This window comes from Nerophis ophidion, linkage group LG02 (assembly GCF_033978795.1).
Source record: "Nerophis ophidion isolate RoL-2023_Sa linkage group LG02, RoL_Noph_v1.0, whole genome shotgun sequence".
NCBI lineage: Eukaryota > Metazoa > Chordata > Actinopteri > Syngnathiformes > Syngnathidae > Nerophis > Nerophis ophidion.
The window spans coordinates 80,067,013-80,090,932 of record NC_084612.1 but is presented as its reverse complement, the minus strand read 5'-3'; the positions used below and the strand labels follow the sequence as shown (position 1 = coordinate 80,090,932).

Genomic DNA, 23,920 nt, shown 5'->3' with positions numbered 1-23,920 from the left:
CGACCTCAAAATACACAAGACAGTACCGCAATTACCTCATGTTACGTTAGCCCCGCCCACTGGCCGGAGCGCTCACTTTAGCCACGCCCACACGTTCTCAAAGCCCCCCCCCCCCTCCGTCTTCTCGGACACTAAAATGTGAGCCTTTTTTAAAAGGGAAATATTACCGATGAATTTTAAAGCAAATTTCTGCTTTAAAACAACAAAAAGAAAAATCGTGACAAATGTCGCAAATGTACGATAGTAAAGCCAGTTTTTTTGTTTTTGTTTGTTTGTTAAGAAAAAAGTTGCAATACCATAAGGAAAGTCGTAATGTTATGACAATGATTTCATATATTTCAAGAAAAAAGTTGCACTAATATGAGAAAAAAGTCGGAATGTCGGATTCGGGAAATTTTGACTTTATTCTTTCTTTATACGTTTTTTTTATAATATTTTTCTCGTAAAATTACACATTTGTTACATTTAGACTTTATTCTCGTAAATCAACCTTTCATTGTGACATATTTTGACGATTTTCCTTAAAACCTTTTTTTGTTTTTTTTTTGTTGTAAACATCCGACAAAGTTTAAGGAGTCGCAATAGTATTTATATATTTTTCAGGATAAAAATTGTCATTCATGGAAAAATGTCGTAATTGTAAAACCATGAAGTTATTTCTTCAAGAAAAACAAAGTATTCAACTTCAATCACGTATTTAAAAGTAGTTTTCTAAAGTCAAGACCATCCAATTTTTCCGACACTTTAGTCATAATTCACTTTTTTCCCGGTAAAATGTACGAATATATAACATGATTATTCGTACAAATTAAGTTTTCGATTGTAGTGTGAATGTTTTCGTTAAAAGAAAAAATAATCCAGTCATACCACGCTGTAAAATTACGACAATACGTTCTTTTTTGATGGCGTACGGTAAGAAAAATTGTTCCGAACATTGACGTTATATTTAAGTATTAAGGAAAGTTCGTGACATAAGAAAACATTTTTTATCCCGCCAAAAAAGTAAATAGTTTTAAGAAAAATATCGTAATGAGAAAAATTTCGTAGTAAAAAAAGCCACATTTTAAAATTTTTGACGTAATTGTCGTAAATAACGTTTTCAAAATACTTCGTAATATTCAGACTTCTATTTGGAAAATGATCGTGACTTTTCTCGTAAGATGGTAACGTACTTCACTTTAAACTTCCGACTAGTTATTCCCAATGTGACGTACGATAACGGCGTGCATTCAGACAATAGCGCTACCGAGTTACGGTATTAGGACCACGCATACGATAAACTTTGTCGTAACTTTACGATGAGTAATGGATTTCAAAACTGACTAGTTCAGGAGAAAGTTATTATTTAATTTTTTGTAAGTCAAAATATGACAAAGTCGTAATGTTATGACAATGACTTCATATATTTCAAGAAAGAAGTTGCACTAATATGAGAAAAAAGTCGGAATGTCTGATTTGGGAAATTTTGACTTTCTTTCTTTATACATTTTTTTTAACAATATTTTTCTCGTACAATTATAAATTTGTTACATTAAGACTTTATTCTCGTAAATCAACCTTTCATTATGACATATTTTGACGATTTTCCTAAAAACCTTTTGGTTTTTTCGCTGTAAACATCCGACAAAGTTTAAGGAGTCGCAACAGTATTTATATATTTTTCAGGATAAAAATTGTCACTCATGGAAAAATTTCGTAATTGTAAGACCATGAAGTTATTTCTTCAAGAAAAACAAAGTATTCAACTTCAATCGCGTATTTAAAAGTAGTTTTCTAAAGTCAAGACCATCCAATTTTTCCGACACTTAAGTCATGATTCACTTTTTTTCCGGTAAAATGTACGAATATATAACATAATTATTCTTAAAAATTAAGCTTTCGATTGTAATGTGAATGTTTTCATTAAAAGAAAAAATAATCCAGTCATACCTTGCTGTAAAATTACGACAATACATTCTTTTTTGATAGCGTACGGTAAGAAAAATTGTTTCCAACGTTGACGTTATATTTAAGTATTAAGGAAAGTTCATGACATGAGAAAATATTTTTTATCCCGACAAAAAAGTAAATCGTTTTAAGAAAAATATCGTAATGAGAAAAATTTCGTAGGTAATAAAGCCCAATTTTTTAATTTTTGACGTAATTGTCGTAAATAAGATTTTCAAAATACTTCGCAATATTCGGACTTCTATTTGGAAAATGATCGTGACTTTTCACTTTAAACTTACGACTAGTTACTCCCAATGTCACGTACGATAACGGCGTGCATTCAGACAATAGCACTACCGAGTTACGGTATTAGGACCACGCTGACGATAAACTTTGTCGTAACTTTACGATGAGTAATGGATTTCAAAACTGACTTGTTCAGGGGAAAGTTATTTAATTTTTTTGTAAGTCAAAATATGACAAAGTCGTAATGTTATGACAATGACTTCATATATTTCAAGAAAGAAGTTGCACTAATATGAGAAAAAAGTCGGAATGTCTGATTCGGGAAATTTTGACTTTCTTTCTTTATACATTTTTTTAACAATATTTTTCTCGTACAATTATAAATTTGTTACATTAAGACTTTATTCTCGTAAATCAACCTTTCATTGTGACATATTTTGACGATTTTCCTTAAAACCTTTTTTTGTTTTTTTCGCTGTAAACATCCGACAAAGTTTAAGGAGTCGCAACAGTATTTATATATTTTTCAGGATAAAAATTGTCACTCATGGAAAAATGTCGTAATTGTAAGACCATGAAGTTATTTCTTCAAGAAGTATTTAAAAGTAGTTTTCTAAAGTCAAGACCATCCAATTTTTCCGACACTTTAGTCATAATTCACTTTTTTTCCGGTAAAATGTACGAATATATAACATGATTATTCTTAAAAATTAAGCTTTCGATTGTAATGTGAATGTTTTCGTTAAAACAAAAAATAATCCAGTCATACCACGCTGTAAAATCACGACAATACGTTCTTTTTTGATGGCGTACGGTAAGAAAAATTGTTCCCAACATTGACGTTATATTTAAGTATTAAGGAAAGTTCGTGACATAAGAAAACATTTTTTATCCCGACAAAAAAGTAAATAGTTTTAAGAAAAATATCGTAATGAGGAAAATTTCGTAGTAAATAAATCCCAATTTTAACATTTTTGACGTAATTGTCGTAAATAAGATTTTCAAAATACTTCGTAATGTTCGGACTTCTATTTGGAAAATGATCGTGACTTTACTTTAAACTTACGACTAGTTACTCCCAATGTGACGTACGATAACGGCGTGCATTCAGACAATAGCGGTATTAAGACCACGCTGACGATAAACTTTGTCGTAACTTTACGATGAGAAATGGATTTCAAAACTGACTCGTTCAGGGTAAAGTTATTATTTAATTTTTTTGTAAGTCAAAATATGACAAAGTCGTAATGTTACAACATTTAATTCCTGTTCTAGAAAAAAATCGTAATATGACAAAAAAAAGTCGTAGCGCTACGTCAGTTATATTTTTAGGTGAAGTTTTAATTGTGCTGTGTGAGTAAAAAAGTCGCATTGTCACAATAAAATTTTCAAGAAAATAATAATTTTTTCCCTTTGTACAATAATTCATAATTTAGAAAAAAAAAAGTAATTAAAAAAAAACGTTAAAAAGTCGTAATTGATTAACGTTAGAAAAAAGTCGTAAACTTTTTTGTGCCTCATTTTCAGAGGCAAAAAAGGTTGAAATTGTGCAAGAAAATTGTCTGAATGTTAGGTTTTGTAAATGTAAAATTATCTTTTTAAATCTTAATTTGACTGTAATAAGATTTAGTAATAATATTATGACTTTTGGTAATATTGTCAACTTTTTTCTGGCGAAGGCATTAGTTTAGTTTAGAAGGCAGCTGAGCTGCTGAGAAGAAGGTGTCAAGTTTGTCATCTGCAGAGCAGAAGTTTTCACTCCAAAATGAGATTTTTTTACTTAGCAGCTTTTATTTCAGCATTTTTATGGACATAAAATGTGAGTTTTCCCACCGTCCTTAAAGGCAACACATTCTTCACCAGTTGTTTCCTTCAATCAGGAAAAAAAAAGTCCAAATGTTATTGTTTTTTTTTTTGTCTTTTTGTCCCAAAAGTTTTGCCATGTTCCAAGAATAAGCTTTGTAACAAAGATCAAACCTCAGATTGTTTTGTAAAATATTTCAACATTTAGTGCCTTGTTTGGATGCTTGGACTGAATTGTAACAACACACTTTTGTTATTTTTAACTTTCAGTTGTTATGCTGTTTTTCTTGATGTTTTATTTACAAAGGGAATAAAGGTGATCACACTTGATGATGGGACTTCGGCTCCGTTTATTAAGCCACATACACACTTATTTAATCACATACTGAATCTGCACTGAAACAAACTGTGTGGATTACTTTGAGTGTGTGTGTGTGTATATATGTATATACACACACACATATATAAATATATACACACATATATATACATAAGAAATATGCATAAATATATATAAATAAATATATATATACATATTTATATATATATATACATATGTACATACATACATATGTACATACATATATACATACATATATATATACAGTGGTGCAAAAAAGTATTTAGTCAGCCACCGATTGTGCAAGTTCTCCCACTTAAAAGGATGACAGAGGTCTGTAATTTTCATCATAGGTACACTTCAACTGTGAGAGACAGAATGTGAAAAAAAAAATCCAGGAATTCACATTGTAGGAATTTTAAAGAATTTATTTGTAAATTATGGTGGAAAATAAGTATTTGGTCAACCATTCAAAGCTCTCACTGACGGAAGGAGGTTTTGTCTCAAAATCTCACGATACATGGCCCCATTCATTCTTTCCTCAACACGGATCAATCGTCCTGTCCCCTTAGCAGAAAAACAGCCCCATGCTTCACAGTAGGTATGGTGTTCTTGGGATGCAACTCAGTATTCTTCTTCCTCCAAACACGACAAGTTGAGTTTATACCAAAAAGTTCTATTTTGGTTTTCCCAATCCTCTCTGGCAAACTTCAAATGGGCCTGGACATGCACTGGATTAAGCAGGGGGACACGCCCGGCACTGCAGGATTTGATTCCCTGTCTGCGTAGTGGGTTACTGATGGTAACCTTTGGTCCCAGCTCTCTGCAGGTCATTCACCAGGTCCCTCCGTGTGGTTCTGGGTTTTTGGCTCACCGTTCTCATGATCATTTTGACCCCACGGGATGAGATCTTGCGTGGAGCCCCAGTGGTCTTGTCTTCCATTTTCTAAAAATTACTCCCACAGTTGATTTTTTTCACTCCAAGCTGCTTGCCTATTGTAGATCCACTCTTCCCAGTCTGGTGCAGGTCTACAATTCTTTTCCTGGTGTCCTTAGACAGCTTTTTGGTCTTGGCCATAGTGGAGTTTGGAGTCTGGCTGTTCGAGGCTGTGGACAGGTGTCTTTTATACAGATAACGAGTTCAAACAGGTGCCGAGTGGAGGACAGAAGAGCTTCTTAAAGAAGACGTTACAGGTCTGTGAGAGCCAGAGACCTTCCTTGTTTGAAGTGACCAAATTTTTATTTTCCACCATAATTTACAAATAAATTCTTTAAAATTGCGAGTTCCTGGAATTCTTTTTCACATCCTGTCTCTCACAGTTGAAGTGTACCTATGATGAACATTACAGACCTCTGTCATCATTTTAAGTGGGAAAACTTGCACAATCGGTGGTAAATGCATTTAAAAACAAATACAAATACTGTTTTACTCTTTTATTTATTTTTTCTTGCCAGGTTATTGTTCAGATGATAGCAAAAAACATGATGGATGATGAATATAACAAACAGGCTTTTTCTTTGGAATTCAGCATAGTAACATAAAACAATTAAAGTATCTAAAAAGAAAACAACTGCTCAAGATTATTTTCCACACACACACACACGCACACACACACACACACACACACACACACACACACACACACTTGGGAGGATATGCAGAGTCATGAAATGTGCACGCCACAACTGAACATGAAATCCTGTCACTAGTTATTGCCCATATTATTCATAATAATAATAATAATGATGAAAAGATTGTATGACTTAGTTGATTGTGCTTGTTAGGAACACAAAAAGTTATGTTGCTGCACAAAAGGCCTCACGGGAGAAAAACGGAGGTAGCAAAAGAAAAAGAACTCTATGCAGGGTTTAAAATGGGCTCAAACTGCCTTTCTGACGTCAGCCACCAGAGGGCGCCAGAGTGAGGCGCCGCGCAGACAGTCGCCCAACAAAAGAACTTCTTAATGAAAACAAATAAAACACATGGAATTGACTTTTAAAAGACCTTCACTGAGAGAGAAACCACATTTCTGTCGCATCATCTGGACTCTTCTTTTTGCGGATGGTTGAAGATTTTATTTGATATATTTTCCACGGAAAGTGTCCGAGTGATGGTCTCACCAAAGTTACAAACGTGGCGTGAAAATCATCCTCGTAAAACATCCCAAGAATATTGCTGAGTCATCTCGGCCATCATCATTAAAAATAAAAAAAATAAAAGCCACTTTTTTTTGTGCAAAAGAACGTGAAAAGTTGATATGAGAAAAGTACTAGTGTTACTACAGTATAGGAAAAAGTACTGCCAGCGGCCAGCAGGGGGCGACTGCAATGAAAAGTAATGACTTCTTGCATGACTTACAGAGAGATGGTTTCCTTCCAGAATGACAAACACTCACACTTCTTTCCTTCAATTGTTTCCAACCTCACAACACGCCATCTTGCACGTCCTCTAACCGACCCTCCTGCTAATCAATCGATCAATAAATGATATTCAACTGCTCATCTTGCCGTTAAAATCGTCAAACTCCTCGTTTTGCGCGTCGACGGCAAGAAGTCCACAGCGCTCATAGCAGCAATTGTTCATGGAATCTTTTGTGCAATTTTATTCTCTCCAAAATAAAAACAAAGGCAATCAAAAGAAGACTTGATGAAATGTCTCAGGTGTGTTATTTCAATATAAATTACTCCCAAGGTGACGTCCGATAACGGCGTGCAGTCAGACAATAGTTAGGGCGTTAGGACCACGCTGACAAGAAACTTTGTCGTAACTTTACGATGAGTAGTGGATTTCAGAATTGATTTGTTCAGGGGAAAAACACCAAAAAAGTCAAAATATGACAAAAAAAGTCGGAATGTTACGACATTTAAATCATGTTCTAGAAATAATTCGTAATATGACAAAAAAAATCGTAGCGCTACGTCAAAGTTGTATTTGTTAGGTAAAGTTTTAATTGTAGTGCGAGTAAAAAGTTGCATTGTTGCAATAAAATTTTCAAGAAAATACGATTTTTTTCTTTGTACAATAAGTCATAATTTTGGTAAAAAAAAAGGTATTTTAAAAAAACTAGTAAAAAGTCTTAATTGATTAACGTTAGAAAAAAGTCGTAAACTTTTTCCGTACAATAAAGTCATGATTTTGTAGTTCAAACTCATAATTTATGAAAACAGGAAAAAAGTCAGAACATTTTTTGTAGAATTAAGTCAGAAACTAGAAGAAAAAAGTTGTAATTAAATTCAATTAAATGATTTTCATTTAAAAGAAAGTCTCAAAATTGTAGTCATTTTTAATGAAATGTAACAATATGAAAAAAATTGATTTTGTTCGTACACGAGAGTCATAATTTTGAATTTAAGTCGGAATTGTTAAAAAGAGGAAAAAAGTCGTAAACTTTTTCCATACAATAAAGTCATGATTTTGTAGTTCAAAGTCATAATTTATGAAAACAGGAAAAAAGTCAGAACATTTTTCGTAGAATAAAGTCAGAAACTAGAAGAAAAAAGTTGTAATTAAATTCAATCAAATGATTTTAATTTAAAACAAAGTCTCAAAATTGTAGCGATTTTTAATGAAAATCAAAAAAATTTGATTTTGTTCGTACACGAAAGTCATAATTTTGAAATAAAGTCGTAACTGATGAAAACATAAAAAAAGTCATAACATTTTTCGTAGAATAAAGTCAGAAATTGGAAGAAAAATGTTGTAATTAAATTCTATCAAATGATTTTAATTTAAAACAAAGTCTCAAAATTGTAGTCATTTTTAATTAAATGTAAAAATATGAAAAAATTTGATTTTGTTCGTACACGAAAGTCATAATTTTGAAGTAAAGTCGGAATTGTAAAAAAGAGGAAAAAAGTCGTAAACTTTCTTCGTACATGTGAGAGTTTTGAAGAAAAAAGTGTCAATAAAAAAAGTCATAAGAACAAAATCGGAACTAACTCATAATGTTCGGAAATATGAGAAAAAAGTTGTTTTATGCCGAAGTTAGGTTTGTCGAGTAAAAAGTTGCAATGTTGCAAAAAGTTGTTGTTTTTAAGTAAATGTAATAGTCTGATAAAAATACTTTTTTGTGCCCTTAAGTCAAGTTTTTTTTAAAGAAAAAACTTGATAAATGTGAAAAAAAGTCAAACTTTTTCCATGCAATAAAGTCACGATTTTGTAGTTAAGTCGTAATTGATTAAAATAGGAAAAAGGTCACAACAATTTTCGTAATTTTTTAGATTTTTGAAGAAAAAAGTTGTAATTTAATTTAATCAAATTTTTTTTTTAAGTTTTTTTGTTTGCAACTAAATAATCAAATTTTTTTTTTAAATAAAGTATTTATATTGTAGCTATTTTTAATGAAATGTAACAATCTAACAAAAATGCTTTTGTTCGAACACAAAAGTCATAATTTTAAAGTAAAGTCGTAATTGTTAAAAATAGGGCAAAAGTCGTAAACTTTCTTCGTACACGTACGTGATAGTTTTGAAGAAAAAAGCGGCAATAAAAAAATGTCATAAGAACAAAGTCGGAACTACGTACGACACATAATGTTCGGAAATATGAGAAAAAAGTTGTAGTGTCATGCTGAAGTTAGGTTTGTCGAGTAAAAAGTTGCAATGTCGCAAAAAAGTTGTAGTTTTTAAGCAAATGTAATAGTCTGAGAAAATTATTTTTAAATGTAAAAACTTGATAAAAGTTGGACAAAATTCATAAACTTTTTCCATGCAATAAAGTCGCAATTCTGTCATAATTGATAAAAATAGGAAAAAAGTCATGACATTTTTCGTAATTCATTTAAATTTTTAAGAAAAAAGTAGTAATTAAATTTAACCAAATCATTTTTTTATTTAGTTTTTTTTGTTTGCAATAAAATAATAAAAAAAAAATTTTGAAGACAAAATCTGTAAATTGTAGTCATTTTTAAGAAAATGTAATAATCTGAAAAAAAAAATGCTTTTGTTTATACATGAAAGTCATAATTTTGAAGTGAAGTCAAGTAGTAATTGTTAAAAATAGAAAATAGTTGTAAACTGTATTTGTAGAATAAAGTTAGAAAAAAAGTTGTAATTAAAAATATTTATAGGATTTTTCTTTACATTTTAAGTCATCATTTTTAAGAAAAAAATCATAAGAACAAAGTCGTAACTAAGTGAGTCAACACGGAAGTTGTGAAATGAGAAAAAAGTCGTAATGTTATGTCGAAGTTATCAGAGTTTGAGGAAAAAGTTGCAATGTCACAAAATTAAAGTTGTTAAAAAAACGTAACAGTCGTAAATATCAACAAAACGTCGTTATGTGACAAAACTTCGTAATGGGAAAAAATGTGTGTGAAAACGTAATGTGACGAAACGTCAAAAAGTGACAAAACGTAATGTGACAAAATGTCGTAATGTGACAAAACGTCATAATGTGACAAAACGTCGTAATGTGACAAAACATCGTAATGTGACAAAACATCGTAATGCTCCGTCAAAGTTATATTTGTTGGGGAAAAAAGTAATCGTATGAGACAAACATTGCAATGTTGCAAACAAGAAAATGTAATGGTGAGAAAAAAATTCAAGAAAAAAGTCGTAATGAAAAAATAAGCAAAATGTTGTCAGAATAAAAAGTCGTATTTGTACGACAAGTCTTTTTTTTTTCCCCAAAAAATATTTGCAATATAAGGATTTTTTTTTGAGGAAGAAGTTGAAATGTCACAAAACTAAAGTCCTTAAAAAACTGTAATAAAGTCGTAAAGATCAACAAAACGTCGTAATGTGACCATGTGGCATAACATAATGTGACAAATTGTCGTAATGTGACAAAATGCCGTAATGTGACAAAACGTCGTGTTGTGACAAAACGTTGTGACAAAACGTCGTAATATGACAAAACGTCGTATTATGACAAAACGTTGTAATGTGACAAAACGTCGTATTGTGACAAAACGTAATGTGACAAAACGTTGTAATATGACAAAACGTCGTTTTGTGACAAAACGTTGTGACAAAACGTCGTAATATGACAAAACGTCGTATTGTGACAAAACGTTGTAATGTGACAAAACGTCGTAATATGACAAAACGTCGTATTGTGACAAAACGTTGTAATGTGACAAAACGTCGTAATATGACAAAACGTCGTATTGCGACAAAACGTCGTAATATGACAAAACGTGGTATTGTGACAAAAAGTCGTAATGTGACAAAACGTAATGTGACAAAACGTCGTAATGTGACAAAACGTCGTAATGTGACAAAACGTCGTATTGTGACAAAAAGTCGCAATGTGACAAAACGTTGTAATGTGACAAAACGTCGTAATGCTCCGTCAAAGTTATATTTGTTGTGGAAAAAAGTAATCGTATGAGACAAACATTGCAATGTTGCAAACAAAAAAATGAAATGGTGAAAAAAATTTCAAGAAAAAAGTCGTAATGAAAAAATAAGCAAAAAGTTGTCAGAATAAAAAGTCGTATTTGTACGACAAGTCTTTTTTTCTTCAAGAAAAATATTTGCAATATAAGGATTTTTTTTTACCGAGAGTAAAATTACATTCGTACTGAAATAAACGTAAAAAGACCGATACTACTTTTGTAACATTACGACAAAAAGTTCCTTCAGCGTGATCCAAACGTCGTCGGCGTGATTTTCACCTTCGTACTTTTGTGTCGCTATCGTCGTCATAGCAACAGTTTACCGACCCGCCTCTTTGACGAGTCGTCAGCATAAAAAAGTTCAGTTACACGAGAAGGCCCAACGAGCGTCACTTCCTGTCGCCAGGCAAACACCGCACGGATGACTTCCTGTGCGGTGGGCGGAGCCTATTCACCGACAGGAAGTAGGCCTCGCCACTCGTCAGATTGACGTCCATAAATAAATCACGAGTTGAAGTCTCTGGAATGTTCGCTGGAAAGTTTTTTTGAGGTGGACTTCATTTTTACGTTTCCCCGCCAAAATAAGAGTCCTTTCAAAATAAGAGCGATGTCATTTTTTCCCCCCAGTTGGCGGTGGAGCGTATTGCACACAAAAAGTGGCGTGGCGGCACAAACCTGCAGTTCCTGAGGTGGCCTCAACGCGCCGATGAAGGCACGCCGTGGGAAGACCGGGGAGGTGGAGCGAGGCTGCAGCAATGCATTCTGGGTGAAAAACAAACAAACCCCGAACTCAAGGGAAAAAGGCTCCTCCTACTGACTTCCTGTCGTCACGCCACCAAGATGGCGTCTCAGCTGCTCCACGACTTGCGGTTCTCGCCTCTCAGGACGGGGACGTGACCCGGGGCGCCGACGTCCTGCGTCCGCCGCCCGTTGCGGTCTCGGCGCGTCAGGCGGTCCGGGCGAACCATCACGCCGTGCGCCGCTCGACACTGGAAGTAGCGGCGTCCCCCGACCGAGCCGTCGTGTTTGCCTGCGAGGAGGACAGAGGGCGTGAGGTCCGGACCGGGACGCCGGCTCCTGATTGGCCGCCTTACCCACTGGGGAGTCCAGCTCCACCCCCGCCCACACGCCCTCCGCAAACTGCGTGGCTCCCACGTAGCGCACCGTGCCCGCCTTGCTGCTGCCGATGGTCACGTGGACGCCCTCCGTCAGCCAGTCGGGCGCCGCGTCGTCACGGCAACGCTCCCCCCCGTCCGCCGGGCCCACTTGAGCCGGAGTCTGCACGGAGAGGAAGTCGTCTGCGGTCACGCCGTTGCGGTGGGGAGGGGGGGCGGCGGCGGCGTCCGCGGCGAGCAGGGAGGAGGACGATGAGGGCGAGGGCTGCAGGGCGTCGGACAGGGTCGCCGTGGAGACGCTAGCGGAGAAGTAGCCGCTGGACGACTGGCTGAGCGGGCTGAGGGGGGCGCTGTCATGCGGGTCATGCACAGGAAGAGGCGGGACTTCCGACAGGTCGGACCGGCGGTCTCTGGGCGGGGCTCGCAGGAGGGCGGCCTGGTTGCCGTAGCGACAGGAGGGCACAGAGGGACAGCATGCCAGACAAAACAGTCGTCAGCTCGGCCGACGCGACCCGACAACACTGGATCTCCTTCAAAGGCTTCGCTACACGTCTTAAAATCTCAACCGGATTCTGAGTTATCAATCATTGTCAACATGTTAGCATAAACACTTTGCTTCATATATTTATAATTATATACCAAAAACTCACCCCTGTTACTTTTGTTGCCATAGCAACCTGTACAAAATGATGTGTTGACATATGTATATATATATATATATATATATACATACACACACATATATATGTATATATATATACACACACAAATATGTGTATATGTATATATATGTAAATCTGAATATATGACAATATATATGAATAATTTGTAAATATTTTCTTGTGTATATATATACATGTATATACATTGTATAATATATATGATTAATTATATACATAAACAATATATAGTAGTATTCCATATATACAAATATATTTAATTATATCATTGATTTATATATAAATTATATTTTATATGTACATTATATATTAAAATATGATTCATCCATCCATCCATTTTCTACCGCTCATTCCCTTTCGGGGTCGCGTGTATATATAACTAAAATACCACTATATATGTAATTTGTATTTTTATTAATATAAAATGAATATGATTCATTTTATATTAATAAAAATATAAATTACATATATAGTGGTATTTTAGTTATATATACATATATATATATATATATATATATATATATATATATATATATATATACATATATATATATATATATATATACACACACATACACACACACACACACACACTTACACACATGCATTTATATATGTACATAAAATATATTATTATATGTTAATACAAATATATATTACATATATAGTGGTATTTCAGTTATATATATATATATATAATATGTATACATATATATCAAATTTGTTTGTATATAATATATATATATATAATTCGTTCATATATATACATTGTATGTGTGTACATATATACATACATATATAATATATTATATCTTAAAAAAAAATATATATATATATATACACACACACACATGCGTTTATATATGTACATAAAATATATTATTATATGTTAATACAAATATATATTACATATATAGTGGTATTTCAGTTATGTATATATATATACATACATATATATAATATATATATACATACATACGTATATATAATATATATATATACATACATATATAATATATATACATATTTATCAAATTTGTTTGTATATAATATATATATATATATATATAATTTGTTTATATATACACATTGTATGTGTGTACATATATACATACATATATAATATATTATATCTTAAAATAAAATATACATACACACACACACACACACACACACACACACACGCGTTTATATATGTACATAAAATATATTATTATATGTTAATACAAATATTTATTACATATATAGTGGTATTTCAGTTATATATATATATATATATAATATATACATATATATTACATTTGTTTGTATAATATATATATATATATAATTTGTTCATATATATACATTGTGTGTGTACATATATACATACATATATAATATATTATATCTTAATAAAAATAAACATTACATATATAGTGATATTTCAGTTAAATATATATAATTTGTTCACATATATATACATATATTTTATGTTTGTACTTTTATACATACAACATTTATTATATATATTACATATATAGTAGTATTTCAGTTAGATATACATGTGTGTACATATATATATTAAATAAATGTTAATAAAAATATATATTACATACATAGTGATATTTCAGTTTATTTTAAAATGTCATTTCTGGTAAAAAGTGAAATGGCCCTTTTATGTTAAATTACATAAAAATTACATAAAAGGTAAAAAAAAACTGAGGCAAGACGAGATATAAACATGAACACAAAAGTACGAAAAAAAAAAAAAATGCTAAAAAGGTTAATGAAGGTTTTGTGATGGTGACAGTTTGACTCTGGAATAGATTATTTTACTACTTGTGCGGAAAAGTTACTATTTTGTGCTTGTTATTAAAAAAATAACGATCATTAAAAAAGCTATTTACAATATTGTACTTTATCGGTGAAGGAGGTGCAGTGTGTAAGTGGACAGAAAAAGAAGATGGAGGCCAAGAGAAGCGTCCTTACCGTGTTGTCCGCCTTCATCTTGCCATCGTCGCCCCCTGGAGGCGACAGGATGCGGGGCACGTGCTGAGGGACGGACAAACAAGCGTCAACGCCGGTGTCTGAGCCACCCTGGCGGCCATCTTTGCCCACCTGCTGGCTGGGCGGCGACGGCCTCAAACCCTTCTTGTCGTCCCGCGCCGGGAACAGAGACTTGAGCAGTTTGGGCATCTGAGGAACCAACGCCTTCACTGAAAGATAAGAGGCAGCGAGTCCTGAGCGACCTAGGGGCGGGGGCCAGGAAGCAGGAGGAGGAAGGAGGAGGAAGGAGGCGAGGAATCAAGGAGGTAGAGGAGGTGTGAAAGATTAGAAGCGAAGCAGAAGAATGGCAAAAAACACCAAAATAACAACAGGCTGAAGCCGCAGGGGATTACTTTCACTTTCCTTTCCTGCCCTTGGTTGGGACTTGAGATCAGAAAGGAAACAAAGCTTCACATTTTTGAACCTGACAGCACACGGCCAGGTGGAGCGCACAGGAAGCAGACGGAATGGGGGGGAGGAGCCTACCTTGCTCCGCCTCCTGGTCGTTTGTGCCGATGACGGCGGAGGGCGGGCTGGAGGAGGGGGGGCAGTAGGTGGAGGGCGAGGAGGCGGGGCGGGGGAGGGGGCGGTGGAACTGAGAGGGCATGAAGATGTCCTGTTGGCTCTCCCATCGACCCTGATGACACAGAATAACCATGTCATACATAACACATTCACATTATAGATCAATACATTCACATTATAGATCAATACATTCACATTATAGATCAATACATTCACATTATAGATCAATACATTCAAACAATTAGCAATGCATTAATTAATTCAACTGAGCATCATGCATGTAATAATTAGTATATAAATATGTATTATAATATATAATTGTAGTATACATTGTTATAATTATACTTATATATAATGATATACTTATATATATAATCATAGTATAAATAATTATAATTAAGAATTATACTTATATATAATTATACACTAACAATATATACTTATAGTGTACATTATAATTCATAAATTATGAATTATAATGTAAACTATAATTATATATTGTTAGTCTATAATTGTATATAAGTACAATTATCAATTTTAATAATGTATACAACTATATATTATTAGTACATCATTATAATAAAGTATAATTATAAATAATACATCTACCTATATAAAAAGATGTACTAATAATATATAATTATTGTATACATTATTATAATTAATAAGTATACTTATATATAATTATATAATAATAATATAAAATTATTATATACATTACCATAGTTAATAATTATACTTATATATAGTTATATAATAATATTATATAATTATAGTATACATTATTATAATTAATAAGTATACTTATATATCATTATTTACTAACAATATATAAATATAGTATACAATATAATTAATAAATATACTTATATATAATTATATACCAACAATATATAATTATAATATACATTATAATTAATAATTACACTTACATATATTGATGTACTAATAATATAGAATTATTGTATACATTATTATAATTATTGTATACAATATTATAATTAATTATTATATAATTATATAATAATAATATAAAATTATTGTATTCATTATCATAATAAATAATTACACTTATATATAGTTATATACTAATAATATCTCATTATAGTATACATTATTATAATAATAATTATAATATATATAATTATAAAATAATTTATAATTATAGTATACATTATTATAATGACTAATTATACTTCTACATAATTATTGTATATATTATATTTAATAATTATACTTATAATGATATACTAATAATATACCATTATTGTATAATTTATCATAATTAATAAATATACTTATATAGTCACATACTAATAATATAGAATTATAGTATAATACAAGCATTATAATTCATAATCATATTCATATATAATTATGTACTAATAATTATAGTATACATTATTATAATCAATAATCATACTCATATATAATAATAGTATACATTATTTTAATGAATAATTAGCACTGTTCACAATCAACTCCTCCAGGTGTGACTGCTGACTCAGCAGTTCTTCCTGCTATAACAAGCCTGTCTGTGTCGCTGCGGAGTTGTACCATGTGACCAGCTTCTGACTTTTTCAGGCACTCCACATCATTAACACATGCACTGCTACACAATAACAGCCTAATTATTGCCTCGTCATCTTATACATCTCCCTAAACATGATAGGAATAATTGTAATGTACACTGTAGGTATGCTGTGCTGTGTATGCTCTCTTATCAACACACAATCAAGCATTAAAAGGACATTAATTATGTTTGTTATTGAAGGATTGATGATTAAATTGTGCAGGCTTGTGTACATAACGAGTGTGTGTGTGTACGTGTGTGTGTGTTACCTTGTCCTCCAGCAGGCAGTTTGTGGACAGGTCCTGTCTGCTTCCAGACAACTGAGGATGGACAAACGCATCACGTTGATAACAAATTATCGACAATATGACAAAGGATCCTCGTTACAGTAAAAACTACATTGTGCAAACTGCATGAAAAGTGCTGATGTGGCATATTTTTTTTCCCCCCACGCTTTTTGACAAAAGGAAATGTTCACAACGTTGTTTCCTGCTCATCTTTTTGTCACCTGATGTTTATTGTTTTTAAGTAAGAAAGTGTGTGAACTGTGTTCATGTATAGATTTAGATTGCTGTACTTGAAGTAAAACAAGCACAGCACCTTTAATTAGCGTTAACAGTTGTGGCTGTAGGCAACCTCCTTATGGCGTCTTTAAAAAAAGATTAAAAACCTCACAAGATTGCTGTATTTGAAGTAATATCCGCACAACACCTGTTGGTTTTTCATTGGCGTCAGGTCAAAAACATCAACATTAGCTGTAGTGGCTGTAGTCAACCTCCTGATGTCTTACAAAAAGTATAACTTCATAAGATTGCTGTATTTGAAGTAATATAAGCATATAAGCACAACACCTGTCTGTCTTTGATTAGCCGAGGGTCATAAACATTAGCTTTAGCAGCAGTGGCTGTAGGCAACCTCCTGATGTAGTATTTGAAAAAAAAAAAAACAACATTAGGCATTAACTTTACATGATTTTAGTATTAAAAGTAACATAACCAAAACGCCTGTAGGTCTTGTGGTGAAAAAAAACCATTAGCAATAACTGCAGTGGCTGTAGGCAACCTCCTGATGTAGTATTAGAAAAAAACTAACAAAAAAACTCCCCAACATTTTGTATTAAATTACAATATTATAATATTAAAAGTGACATAAGCAAAACACCTGTAGGTATTTGATTAGCGCAGGGTAAAAAAACATTAGCATTAGCAGCAGTGGCTGTAGGCAACCTCTTGATGTCGTCTTTAAAAAAACAAAAACAACTTTAATAACTTCATACGATTGCTGTGTTTGAAGTAAAATTAACACAGTTCATTCTTTGATTGGCCTCAGGTCAAAGAATTTTAGTATTTTGTTTTAACTTTAATTTTAAACAGCAATTTTAGTAAGACGTGTATAAACTTTGTTCATGTTTTAGGTTTAGATTGCTGTATATGAAGTAATACAAGCAAAATACCTTCACAAGATTGTAGTATTTGAAGTAATACATCAGTAGGTATATAACTACTGAGAGGCCAAAGAACATTAGAATTGGTAACTGTGGCTGTAGGCAACCTATCCCCCCAAAACAACATTTGTATTGACTTCAATTTTCAACAGCAGTTTCAGTAAGAAGTGTGTAATCTTCATGTGTTACCCGGTTTACAGACGGGGAGCTGATACTCCGTCTGTTACTTCGGCCTCTTGCAGCAAGCTGTTCCTTCACTGCTACTTCCTGGGAGAGGGAGAGACGGCGAGAAAGAGAGGGGTGTGTGTGTGTGTGTGTGTGGGGGGGGGGGGGGGGGGGGGGGGGGCGAGAGAGAGGGGTGGGGGGTGTGGAACAGAGAGAGAGAGAAAGAGAGAGACATAGGGAGAGGGATAAAGAGAGAGAGAGGGAGGGGGAGAGACAGAGGGAGATAGGGAGATAGATAGATAGAGGGAGCGGGATAGTAAGAGGGATGGATAGAGGGAGAGAGAGGAAGAGGGATGGATAGAGGGGGGAGAGGGATAGATAGAGGGGGGGAGAGAGAGCGAGCGAGATATAGAGGGAGAGAGCGAAAGAGAGGGGGAGGGAGGGAGGGAGGGAGAGAAAGAGAGAGAGAGAGAAGGGTGGGACAGAGAGAGAGAGAGAGAGAAAAAGAGAGACAGAGGGAGAGGGATAGATAGATAGAGGGAGAGAGCGATAGTGAGAGGGATAGATAGAGGGAGAGAGAGAGTCAGTGAGAGGTGGAGGGAGGGAGAGAGAGGGAGAGCAAGAGAGTGAGAAAGAGAGAGAAGGTGGGACAGACAGAAAGAAAGAAGGAAAGAAAGAGAGAGAGAGACAGAGGGAAATAGAGAAAGATAGTGAGAGAAAGATAGCGAGAGGGAGATTGATAGAGGGATAGGTAGAGGGAGAGAGAGCGAGCGAAAAGTGGAGGGAGAGCGAGAGGGAGAGCAATAGAAAGAGAGAAGGGTAGGACAGAAAGAGAGAGAGAGAGAGACAAAGGGAGAGAGAGAAAAATAGAAAAAGGGTGAGAGAGATAGAGGGATAGTGGGAGGGAGAGAGAGCGAGCGAAAGGTGATGGAGAGAGTGAGCGAGTGTGAGAGAGAGAAGGATGGGACAGAAAGAGAGAGAGGGGGACATGGAGAGAGAGGAAAAATAGAGAGATAGAGAGATAGACAGAGGGAGAGCAATAGTGAGAGGGATAGAGGAAAAGAGAGATCGAGTGAGAGGTGGAGGGAGAGGGATAGAGAGAGCAAGAGAGTGAGAGAGAGAGAAGGTGGGATAGAAAGAAAGAAAGAAAGAAAGAGAACGAGAGAGAGAGAGAGAGAGAGAAAGAGAGAGGGGAAATAGAGAAAGATAGTGAGAGAAAGATAGCGAGAGGGAGATTGATAGAGAGAGGGATAGAGGGAGAGAGAGAATAGAGATAGAGGGAAAGCAAGAGAGAGAGAGGGATAGATAGAGGGAGAGAGCAAGCAAAAGGTGGAAGGAGACAGGGAAAGTAAAAGAGAGAGAGAGAAGGGAAGGACAGAAAGAGAGCGAGAGTGACAAAAAGAGAGAAAAATAGAGAGAGGAAGAGAGGGATAGAGGGATAATGAGAGGGATTGATAGAGGGAGAGAGAGAGCAAGCAAAAGGTGGATGGAGAGAGAGAGAGAGAGAGACGGGTGGGACAGAAAGAGAGAGAGAAAAATAGAGAGAAGGAGAGTGATAGAGGGAGAGGGAGAAGCACACGTACGTCAGTCGTGTCTCCTTATAAGGGCGTGAGGATGACATTTACTCAGGTGACCAGGTTACCTGTCTGAGGCGATCCAGCGTGAGGATGTTCTCCAGACTGAGCACGCTCCTGAGGTACTTCTCGATGGCGGCCTCGTCGTCCGCTGACTGGCTGCTGTGGGCGCTGGCGGCCAGGCGGGCCAGCATCTCCCTGTCCTCGGTCCCGGGGGCGTCCTGCTTCAGGAGACATCCAGCATGGCGTATAGAGACTTTACAGAGGAGGGGGAATATGTGCTCCGGCCTCACCCCGGGGACGTTGGACACCACCTCGAAGGTGACGCCGCAGCCGGGGATGTTGCTGCGGGCCGACATCCTCCTCAGGAAGTTGTGCGCGAAGCCCTGGCGCCCGGGGTTGACGTTGACGCAGATCCTCTTCCGCAGGACCAGCTGCATGTCGGCGGGGTGGCTGAGCTGCACCACCGCTCGGACGGTGAGGAACACGCGGTTGTCGGGCCAGGCGCCCCCTCGGCTGAGCTGGGGGCTCTCGTGGACGGTGGAGTCCCAGGACGCCTCCGCCTTCACCTGAAGGGGATGGCCGAGCGCACGATTAGGGGGGAAAAAGAAATGACTCCGGCAATGACGCGGGGTTCGCCTGACCTCGCCGTCGTAGTGTTTGACAATCTGCAGGTCGAAGAAGTCGTCCTCGTCTTCGCCGCACAGCGTGGCGTCCCAGCCCCCCGCCTCGGGAACCTCGAACTGGTCCTGAGAGCTGAGGTCGTCGGCTGCATCAAACACAAAGTGATGGAAAAATAAGGTAGGACAGAAAGAGAGAGAGACAAAAGGGTTTAGCTCGGTTGGTAGAGCGGCCATGCCAGCAACTTGAGGGTTGCAGGTTCGATTCCCGCTTCTGCCAACCTAGTCACTGCCGTTGTGTCCTTGGGCAAGACCTGCTCCCAGTGCCACCCACACTGGTTTGAATGTAACTTAGATATTGGGTGTCACTATGTAAAGTGCTTTGAGTCACTAGAGAAAAAGCGCTATATAAATATAATTCACTTCACTTCATATAAAACAAGGACTGAAAATAATTTTAAAAACTACTGGGGGGGGGGTGCCAGTAGATACCGAAAATTCTTTATACAAACCCCGTTTCCGTATGAGTTGGGAAATTGTGTTAGATGTAAATAAGCGTTTTCCGTTCGGGCTCCAGTACTCTGGAATGCCCTCCCGGTAACAGTTCGAGATGCTACCTCAGTAGAAGCATTTAAGTCTCACCTTAAAACTCATCTGTATACTCTAGCCTTTAAATAGACCTCCTTTTTAGACCAGTTGATCTGCCGCTTCTTTTCTTTCTCCTATGTCCCCCCCTCCCTTGTGGAGGGGGTCCGGTCCGATGACCATGGATGAAGTACTGGCTGTCCAGAGTCGAGACCCAGGATGGACTGCTCGTCGGGACCCAGGATGGACCGCTCGCCTGTATCGATTGGGGACATCTCTACGCTGCTGATCCGCCTCCGCTTGAGATGGTTTCCTGTGGACGGGACTCTCGCTGCTGTCTTGGATCCGCTTTGAACTGAACTCTCGCGGCTGTGTTGGAGCCACTATGGATTGAACTTTCACAGTATCATGTTAGACCCGCTTGACATCCATTGCTTTCGGTCCCCTAGGGGGGGGCGGGGGGGGGGGGGGGGGTTGCCCACATCTGAGGTCCTCTCCAAGGTTTCTCATAGTCAGCATTGTCATTGGCGTCCCACTGGATGTGAATTCTCCCTGCCCACTGGGTGTGAGTTTTCCTTGCCCTTTTGTGGGTTCTTCCGAGGATGTTGTAGTCGTAATGATTTGTGCAGTCCTTTGAGACATTTGTGATTTGGGGCTATATAAATAAACATTGATTGATTGATCGATAAATATAAACGGAATACAAAGATTTGCAAATCCTTTTCAACCCATATTCAGTTGAATATGCTACAAAGACAACATATTTGATGTTCAAACTGATAAACATTTTTTTGTCGTTGCAAATAATCATTAACTTTAGAATTTGTTGCCAGCAACACGTGACAAAGAAGTTGGGAAAGGTTGCAAAAAATACTGATAACGTTGAGGAATGCTCATCAAACACTTATTTGGAACATCCCACAGGTAATTGGGAACAGGTGGGTGCCATGATTGGGTATAAAAACAGCTTCCATAAAAATGCTCAGTCTTTCACAAGATAGGATGGTGCGAGGTACACCCCTTTGTCTACAACTGCGTGAGCAAATAGTCAAACAGTTTAAGAACAACGTTTCTCAAAGTGCGATTGCAAGAAATTTAGGGATTTCAACATCTACGGTCCATAATATCATCAAAAGGTTCAGAGAATCTGGAGAAATCAGTCCACGCAAGCGGCATGGCCGGAAACCAACATTGAATGACCGTGACCTTTAATCCCTCAGACGGAACGACATCAATCTCTAAAGGATATCACCACAAGGGCTCAGGAACACTTCAGACAACCACTGTCACTAAATACAGTTGGTTGCTACATCTGTAAGTGCAAGTTAAAGCTCTACTATGGAAAGCGAAAGCCATTTATCAACAACATCCAGAAACGTCGCCGGCTTCTCTGGGCCCGAGATCATCATAGATGGATTGATGCAAAGTGGAAAAGTGTTCTGTGGTCTGACGAGTCCACATTTCAAATTATTTTTGGAAATATTCAACATCGTGTCATCCGGACCAAAGGGGAAGCGAAACATCCAGACTGTTATCGACGCAAAGTTGAAAAGCCAGCATCTGTGATGGTATGGGGGTGCATTAGTGCCCAAGGCATGGGTAACTTACACATCTGTGAAGGCATCATTAATGCTGAAAGGTACATACAGGTTTTGGAACAACATATGCTGCCTTCTTTTCATGGACGCCCCTGCTTATTTCAGCAAGACAATGCCAAGCCACATTCAGCAAGTGTTACAACAGCGTAGCTTTGTAAAAAAAGAGTGCGGGTACTTTCCTGGCCCGCCTGCAGTCCAGACCTGTCTCCCATGGAAAATGTGTGGCGCATTATGAAGCGTAAAATACGACAGCGGAGACCCCGGACTGTCGAACGACTGAAGCTCTACATAAAACAAGAATGGGAAAGAATTCCACTTTCAAAGCTTCAACAATTAGTTTTTCCTCAGTTCCCAAACGTTTATTGAGTGCTGTTAAAAGAAAAAGTGATGTAAAACATTGGTGAACATGCCCTTTCCCAACTACTTTGGCACGTGTTGCAGCCATGAAATTCCAAGTTAATTATTATTTGCAAAAAAAAAAAAAATAAGTTTATGAGTTTGAACATCAAATATGTTGTCTTTGTATTGCATTCAATCAATCAATCAATCAATGTTTATTTATATAGCCCCAAATCACAAATGTCTCAGAGGACAGCACAAATCATCACGACTACGACGTCCTCGGAAGAACCCACAAAAGGGCAAGGAAAACTCACACCCAGTGGGCAGGGAGAATTCACATCCAGTGGGACGCCAGTGACAATGCTGACTATGAGAAACCTTGGAGAGGACCTCAGATGTGGGCAACCACTCCCCCCCCCCCTCTAGGGGACCGAAAGCAATGGATGTCGAGCGGGTCTAACATGATACTGTGACCCATATTCAATTGAATATGGGTTGAAAAGGATTTGCAAATCATTGTATTCCGTTTATATTTACATCAAACGCAATTTTCCAACTCATATGGAAACGGGGTTTGTACTTCTACTACTAATAATTATTTCCGAGACTTGGAAAACGGTGCGGCTAATTTATGGATTTTTCTTCGCTGACAGCCATAATGCAAATAATAAAAAAAAAATTAAAAAACAAGCAAAGACACAGAAAAGATATGTCATTTTTTTTCTATGGCTGGTCTTTGTTGACCCTGCGATGAGTGGCGACTTGTCCAGGGTGTATATCGCCTTCCGCCCGAGATAGACTCCAGAACCCCCCGCAACCCCAAAAGGGACAAGCGGTAGGAAATGGATGCATGGAAGGTGCTGCATCGCCCTTCTGTTCAGAGCTTTGAACAGGAAGTAGAAGTGCCGTTCCATTATGTTATTTAAGGCGGTCTGTCAATAACGTTTTTAGCATTCAATCAGATATTATTGTGAGGTTTAGTATTAGTCTTCATAAATGTTTTTTTTGT

At 36.5% G+C, this 23,920-nt stretch overlaps 1 protein-coding gene across 5 annotated transcripts in view; it reads right to left on the bottom strand.

Moving 5' to 3' along the window:
• LOC133546464 (kinesin-like protein KIF13B) overlaps positions 1–23,920 on the bottom strand; it is a 202,773-nt gene that overhangs the window by 34,719 nt on the left and 144,134 nt on the right. The window contains exons 29-38 of one of the 5 annotated variants that reach the window (XM_061892239.1): positions 20,411–20,535; positions 20,060–20,335; positions 19,835–19,990; positions 18,217–18,294; positions 16,853–16,903; positions 14,972–15,122; positions 14,558–14,688; positions 14,429–14,491; positions 11,757–12,213; positions 5,740–11,692 (exon numbers count right to left, since the gene is read on the bottom strand). In XM_061892239.1, the coding sequence (XP_061748223.1) occupies positions 11,511–11,692; positions 11,757–12,213; positions 14,429–14,491; positions 14,558–14,688; positions 14,972–15,122; positions 16,853–16,903; positions 18,217–18,294; positions 19,835–19,990; positions 20,060–20,335; positions 20,411–20,535 (1,670 nt within the window). In that variant the 3' untranslated portion in view covers positions 5,740–11,510. Of the gene's footprint in view, positions 1–5,739; positions 11,693–11,756; positions 12,214–14,428; positions 14,689–14,971; positions 15,123–16,852; positions 16,904–18,216; positions 18,295–19,834; positions 19,991–20,059; positions 20,336–20,410; positions 20,536–23,920 lie in introns of those variants that run through there. The other 4 variants (XM_061892256.1, XM_061892247.1, XR_009805216.1 and 1 more) reach the window with 4 other exon arrangements.